The sequence below is a fragment of the Musa acuminata genome, chromosome BXJ2-7, assembly GCF_036884655.1.
Source record: "Musa acuminata AAA Group cultivar baxijiao chromosome BXJ2-7, Cavendish_Baxijiao_AAA, whole genome shotgun sequence".
NCBI lineage: Eukaryota > Viridiplantae > Streptophyta > Magnoliopsida > Zingiberales > Musaceae > Musa > Musa acuminata.
The window spans coordinates 9,943,153-9,950,827 of NC_088344.1; the positions used below are offsets into that span (position 1 = coordinate 9,943,153).

At 40.9% G+C, this 7,675-nt stretch overlaps 1 protein-coding gene across 1 annotated transcript; it reads right to left on the minus strand.

Moving 5' to 3' along the window:
- Positions 1-2,680: 2,680 nt before the first annotated feature.
- LOC135616173 (patatin-like protein 2) lies at positions 2,681-4,896 on the minus strand. Its single transcript, XM_065115358.1, has 7 exons — positions 4,762-4,896; positions 4,488-4,669; positions 4,217-4,403; positions 3,664-3,828; positions 3,280-3,582; positions 3,015-3,193; positions 2,681-2,918 (listed from the first exon to the last, which is right to left on the minus strand). The coding sequence occupies exons 1-7, from the start codon at positions 4,894-4,896 to the stop codon at positions 2,768-2,770; spliced, it is 1,302 nt and encodes a 433-aa protein (XP_064971430.1). The 3' UTR covers positions 2,681-2,767.
- Positions 4,897-7,675: the final 2,779 nt, after the last annotated feature.

Genomic DNA, 7,675 nt, shown 5'->3' on the forward strand with positions numbered 1-7,675 from the left:
GTAGAGCTCAGAAAGAAAGAATTACTGTTGGATTCCGGCGAACTCTGTGAGCTCCTCATGAGAGGGAAAGTTCTTTTATTGTTCAAAGCTAATTGGAAGGCTGAGCACCATTCTTTGCTCTTCACTTTGCTAGCCTGAGTGGCACAGATCATCTTTCATTATGTTTGACCATGCATCAAATCTTATAAAGAATGGCTACACTAGATGAGGAATCGTGGGAGAGATTCTTCTATATTCTAAAAGAGTTCTATGCCATGGGACAGAGGAAGAATGGTGGTTGTCTGAACAATTATGAACTACTGCACACATTAGAAGCTATTAGCTTACTTGATTGATGGCCTATGGCCTCGTAAATTTTCAGGACTTGAAATAGATTATGTTACCTTTAGAAAGCATAAGCTCACTATATCATATACGAATTTGCTTCTCACTTCATTGACCGGAGGACTGCAGTATTGGAATTTTGTTGGTATTCTGCGGCACAAAAAACTCTGTTCATCAGAGAAGTAACTGAGGTAACATTGCCCAAATTCTAGTTTGATGATTTGGTTTATGAAGATTAATGCAACAATATTTTGATGCCTACTTTTGCTTCTCGATCTTTAAGATGAATACAATGCCAACAAAATAGAAAAGAAGGAACAGCATAGAACTTGCAATATAAAAGATTGGAACATGAAAGTTTCCTCATCTTTTTTCTTACATACATACAACCATGGATGATACTTCACCTCTCTTACTTCTCTCTCTTCTTATTCTATTTTTTTGCCACAAGGATGAATGGAGAGAAGCCAAGATCAAACTATGGAACATATCTGAAGCAAGACACTCTTATGTGCATGTAGCAGATGCCACCGGTGAACTCCTTACGGGTTTCTCTGCTGCGCTTCCGAGTCCACTCCGTTGAGCCTGTGGCCTACACCTGGGCTGTGACCAGGCGTCGAAGGTCGAACGTTTTCGGTGGTGGCCACGAGTTCACGGACCGCGATTTTGATGGAGACTGCTCTCCTGACGTCGTCGCCGACTCGACGTGCGCATCGCTTACATCCCCTGAGCTTGTACTTCTTTGCCATCGGATGCGCTTCCGCAGATAAGACCGCTCCGCTGATGGTTTCGGTGCTATCACCTACACCCTGAGGTGCACACTGCTTGCATTCTTTGGACTCGTGCTTCTTTGCCGTCGGATGCCTTCCCTCGGCCAAGAGTGCTCCACCTGTGGAGATGAGTGCAATGAGAAGAACACAAATGCACAACAGCGGCTTCATCTTGGCGATTTCAGGATGCCTTTTCTCCGATAGACGCGAGGATGGTTTGGGAAGGAAGTGACGAGTGTATGCTGGATATACATACATATATATATTGAAGTGTTTCTTTGTGCATTTCCACCACCGAAAACTCCATAACCTTCTGGTATTGCATGTTTGAGACCAAGAATAATGGCTTAAAGTGATTGATCAAAGATTAAATTACTAAATGTTCAGTCAAATAATACATATATAACTTTTTATATTTATATTTATATATATATCATCAAGCATGATTTCTTTGCTTCACTGCCGTTCTTGTTGCTATGGTATCCCCCACATATAGGGCTTTAGAATTCCTACTAATTGGATGGTTGTCATGAGCAGAATCTAAGAGGAAGCTTTCTCTATTTGCGATGATTAGCAGCCAAAGCGAAAATGCAGAGTTACCGTTCATGATACATATAGTTGCCGTCATTACTCTATTCTACGTAGGAACTTAGGTATCATAATAAAAATTGAGCCATGATATTAATCTAATGAGTCTTATGCTACAAATTAGAGTAGTCAGGGAGTGCAGATGATGATCTTGTTCCATTGCTTTGTTTGCTGTTTGCTTAATCAACCAAAAGAAGGTATAAAATAGCATCCTGTTTGCTTAATCAACCAGACATAATGTCTCTGTTTCTCAGTCTTGGGCTCAGAATAATTGAAGGATCAGTTCCATTTCATTCGAGCAGTTCTAAAAAGAAAAGAAGGAACAGAAAATGAAACCAGACCGCCATGTCTGGCGACCAGTTGCACTAAGCAAAGGAAGAAGAACAGCATCGATTCTTTGAATGTCCACCCTCCGTTAATATCGGTTTGGATTCATGGAAGCTTCTTCCCGATCAACAACTGAACTCCTTGCCGATTACTGCTAGGTTGACTGAATGAGACCGTCAAAAGCAGAGTGGCCGAATCATCTAAACTGGGAATCGGCGTACAGAAAGCCATCTATAATGCACGAGAAGAAAGAACGGTAGCAAATGAGCCATGTTCAATGGGTGTTTCCTGAGGTGGTCTGCGTGGCGATTCCACCAGTGTGTGTGAGGGTCTCCCTTTCTATTTCTCTAGCAGAAACAGAAGAAGAAGATGCTCATTAGCTTCTGTTCCTAAAATTAGCAATTGACCTTTCAATTCTTGGATTATTATCGATTACTTCGCTGTGACCATGAACACACATTCTAAAAGCTATTTGCTCGTTCAATCTACGAACGAATATAAATATATAAGCAGATTGATTCTACTCTCCTTTTTCTAATGTTGTTCCATGACTTTTGCATACTCCACTCGTGTAATGTGCTTTTGTATTCGCTCGTTGATTTCTGAAACGACTTCGATTTACAAAAGGGGGAAAACAAAATGAAGTAATCATTCTACAAATTTATTCCGGATGTATTTCCAAATTTAATTGCTGATCTATGATTCATCATGATTTCAATTATCACGATGCTAAATGTGCAGTTCTTCTACCAAAGCAATTAGGAAGAAGTTGGAATAGCTCGTGTAGTTTTTACGGCACGTATCCGATCCTTTGGAGTTACGTATTCTTGAATTCGATGGTGATTTCCACCACTGGCTGGAGATCGAAGTTTACGGAGTCGTCTCTCATCCGACAGAAGTCTCGCAAACCTACAAAGAGTTCGAGAATGCACCGATCAAATTCCATAGATTGCGTAGTATGGCTTACCAACAAAATCTCTAGAAATTTTCTGATGACTTCCCCACCTTCTGAGCGCGTCTTCGTTTGTTCCTTCTCCATTTCCCACCGGTTCGAAAACGCCCGTCTCCAAATTGACCCTTGAAACTGGCTTCTTCAGTAGCCGCTCTCCTACAGTCACAAGATCGTCAAGGTTCTCCTTTGTAGAGATGTCAGCAGATGAGACTGCCCCAGTTAAGGTGTCATCCTACACTTTGCATCAAAGACGAACATGATCATCAGTAGAGCTACATCTGTAAGCCAAGTCAGGGAATGAAGAGCTGTTGCTGGTACCTCGATGCGAAGATAATTGGACTCTGATCGAAGAGCTTTAAACACCACCGAGAGATGAATGTCAACGATGTCAGCACATGACTGCATCAACACATCGACTAAAGGAGTCGATCCACCACCAAGCAGCCAGCCGAAAACTCCCCACCGGCTTGCGCTCTTCGCACGATACTTCCCTTCGACCTTAGCTGAGCCTGTGCCTAGTGATATCAGTAGAAACTTACGGTAGTCCATGGCCTCGCGAGGGAAGTGATCTGGGTTCTTCTTGTGCACCTCCTTCGTCACCTCTCCCACAGCAACCAACGCCTGGAAGTCGAGCTTAGAGAGATCAGAACAACTAGCGTTTACAGCGTCGAAGAGCGTCAATTGAACTGACAGGAGAATTACCGGGTTGTTGGCGGCTATTCCACCATCAATGAGGTGAAACTCCCGACTACTGCTCCCTTCGGAATCCTTTGTTTCGAAGTAATGGGCTGGGAAGTACGTCGGAGCTGCGGTCGTGCCGATGCAGATGTCGGAGAGGCAGGCATCCAAACTGCTCTTACGCTTCACCTGCAACAGCTTGGGACAATATTAGATCCGTGTATTGCGTTTCTCGAAAGTGCCAATTCTGCACCATCTTCTTTCCCCCATTATCAGAGAATTTGCAGATGAAGCGGATGCCATGCACATTCGCGATGTTAAGATTTGGACTGGTAGGTAAGATTGTGGATACTACATCTCATGGGGCCATATTAAGTAAAACATCAGAGTAATTTATGTTAGTCGCAAGTTACCCATGGGATTTTGGAATGTAAGCGTCTCAGTTAGTCGCCTTTTTGGCTATCAACTGTGGATTCTATACGTAAGGCTTATAGCTGCAATAATGTCTTGTATACTATGATCATAGTTAGACTATCGAGTAGAAAAATATGATGCAGGTGAGTACGAGAGTCGATACCTCATAGCTGGAGAAGATGGTTGGGTGGAGCTGCTTAATATCGAAAGTAGGGATTATCACGTTCGTTAAGGTTTCATGCAAACGCACACCTCCAAGCTTTTCCCTAATAAGAGAGTGCAAATATGTGCCGCTGTACTTGGGTCCCCATAGAGATCGGAACATCCTTCTAACTGGAGCCAGAAATCCTCTAAACACAAAAGAAAATTAAGTTGGTGATCAGATATATTACCGTGATCATAAAAAAATTATTGTTTAAGATGCTTCCGAGTACCCAATTTGCGGGAAGATTTTTGGGCTGTGTTCGAGGTAAAAAGACTTTATGTCTTTGGCTGCAAAGAGCGGGCGATTGTTCTCGTCAGGTGCTGCTAACATCGCTGTGACGAGACCACCGGTGCTTGTTCCAGCGATCACGTCAAAATAATCTGCAATCCTTACGTCGTCACCGTCGAGTTTCTGCACCGGATAGAGTGCAAGTTTTCAGTGATCCGTGATAATAGATTAATCGTTTCTGCAGCTTGTCAACTCGCCCTCGATGCATCTCGTACCTGAAGCTCCGACTCCAAGAAGCTGAGGATGGTGGCAGGGATAACTCCTCTTATTCCGCCTCCATCTATGCTCAGAATGGTGATCAACTTCCCACACGTAGAGGCCTGCTTGACGATCGATTTTGATCTCTCCATGAAGACGTACAACGTAATGAATGAAACAGGATCGAGACGAATCAGTGATCTTTCAGGTCGATGGTTGGCTCTTTTGCATCCGGGAAGCTGACGACGAGCATTTATATAGGAGACAAAGGGAATCGATTGAGCAGTCTTCTTTTTGGAGTGCCGATCGATCTAAACTATGAGCCAATACGAATTGACTTTTCGAGCGTTTGACATGCTCTTCGATAGCCGTGTGGACGTCGACACCAAATCATCGTTCTAACATACCATATCCATATCCAGAATGAATTAGTTGACTTCCAAAGGCAATGAACTATAACAATGGTATGACTTTTCGGTGGAAGCAATTACCGGATGATAGCTGGTATGGTTGACCTTAAATCGAGTCTTCAAACGTTAAAACGATCGAGCTTCTTGACCTAGGAAGATTAGTTCGTCCTCGACACCGACATGTTTGGACGAAGGTTGTTCCAATGACAGTCATCCGACTCTCGTGGCAATGCCTTGGTATTGTTATTTCAATTAAACAACATAAATTTCATCAAAGAGATGCAGAAACTCGATAGATACATTCGCGTTAGACATGTGCTGAATCCGAAAAATGATAATGTCTTGGTTTATGACAAGTACATGATGGAGATGATGATGTCATGCAATCTGTACACAACTGCTGCTTAATGTTGACAATCCATTAGAATATATTTGATGTCGATGAGTGCATTTTCCTATTGTAAGTTTGAATCTCTCCTGTAATTTCAGATTAGAATAAGAGTCTTGGCATTGATTGAATCAAGAAACAATCAGAATTTTAGACCGCAGCAAAGATGAGAATATTATCTGCACTGGCAGTAAACAACTGTACATAGGAGAATTCGGAATTACAGGTGCGTTGACTGTTAGCTATGACTTGGCTCATCTGCAACACTGTATCTTTTTTATTCCTCGAAACATCCTCCTACGAATTGGCTTTTTGCGATCTCAACTTGCTTTTGCAGAGCCGTGTGGTCATCATCGCAAGTTCATCATTCTATTGTACCATATTGACGCCAGGAATGATTCTAATGACTTCAATGGGTGTCAAACGCATGCTGAGACTTGCAGGTGGAGGGTAATCCTGATTTGAGTTTCCTGAACAGGGGAAGATTAATTTCTGTCACTGATACAGTTGCAATCACAGTGTATCTAAATCCTAGTTGGGTTGACGCGACTCGTCAAATACCTCGATCTCTTTGCTGTCCTTCGCCAGCTAAGATTATTCAAATCAAACAACATAGATTTCATCAAAGCAACGGAAGTCAAATCCATTGAAATGTAAGATTTTTGACACGCAGAAGCTTCTGCTGTAGCTATTTTGCAAGAGCAGTCTATGAATCAATTTATCGCATGAAGAAAAGAGGATCTGAAAAGGATACCGCCATGCTTGACTGAGAAGAACACACGCTGAGAAGTGGATGATGGAGCCGATGAACTCAGAACAAAGCAATCCATACAAAGCCACTTTCCGGTTGATAAAGTAAGACAAAGTCTTGATTCAGATAATAATGTCAAGGAGTAGATTATACGTTGGGATCTCTTTTAGCACAAATCTGCATCACAATTAAAACTCCTGACGTTGCATCAAGAAGCTAAAAATGGATTCTGTATCACTGCAAAGAGAAGAAGCAAGTTCTGATATCTTATACCGGACTGTATATAGGAGAACTCGAGTGCCTGAACGTGCAGCTTCTTTGACTGGTAGCTCTGAATTTTGTTGCTTGTGTTATTGTTTTTGGGGTCATTCTACTGTGTTGTTCGACCCCTCAGACAGCAGGGCATCACATATGTGCTCTGAATTTATGGCTAGTCCGAAGGAAATGGATTGATGAATAGAAACCGGTGATAGATAATTTTCCTGGTTATATATCCTGATATCTTATGGGTTCAATTGTTAGGATTATAGCTAACAAAGTTGAAGGTGCAGTAAGGATTTTGCATTTGTGCTAGGGATATTCAAATCAAACCTAAAAACTCAAACCAGTCCAAAATTATTTCGGTCTAAATCGGTTCATCAATAATTTGATTTTAAAAACTATAAACAATTTTGATTCGAATATATATTTCTTAAATTCCGTGAACATGTTTAAACTAAACTGAACTGATTTTACAAAATTCCTTTGGGTATTTGGGTTCCATGATCATATTATTTATACAATTGCGATGTTAGTCCAATTTCAATATTACATGAGTCCCAACTTCAAAAGTTTCGTCATGTTGATCCAACTAGACCAAGATTCAATTTGATTCAATCGGTTCATTTGAATATATATATATATATATATATATATATATATATATATATATATATATATATATATATATATATTAAATTAATTGACAAACCAATTAGTATGATTAACCGATTCGATTAAGTAGATCCAAATTGATTCCGGACCTATCTTACTTTTAAAATTGAACCAAACACCAATTCACATTCTTAATAAATTCTTCAGGGTAGGCTTTGTTTATGCTCCTATTTTAATAATGATCAACACGTGAGGTTATTAAAAAGATGATGATGGCAAATCAATGATTAGCGCATTAATCCAGAAGCATCTTTCGAGGTTTAATAAGACGACAAAGTTGAAGGTGGCCCACCAATTACAAATGTTTCGCTATCATCTCAATTCATTGTAATTATTTAGATCGATGAAATTATTTGACAATGGATGATGCCACAGCCAATACGAGAAAAAAGTGCCTTACGATTGATACAATACGAGGCTCAAACCATATGCCTCCGCCGATATGGTTG

What these genes read in the sequence shown, in the direction of transcription:
- LOC135616173 (XM_065115358.1), bottom strand. Translation starts at nt 4,896, where the DNA reads ATGGAGAGATCAAAATCGATCGTCAAGCAGGCCTCTACGTGTGGGAAG. An exon ending in TCTTGGAGTCGGAGCTTCAG is followed by an intron (nt 4,670 to 4,761) that starts GTACGAGATGCA and finishes TATCCGGTGCAG; the next exon opens with AAACTCGACGGTGACGACGT. An exon ending in CCAATTATCTTCGCATCGAG is followed by an intron (nt 3,194 to 3,279) that starts GTACCAGCAACA and finishes TGCAAAGTGTAG; the next exon opens with GATGACACCTTAACTGGGGC.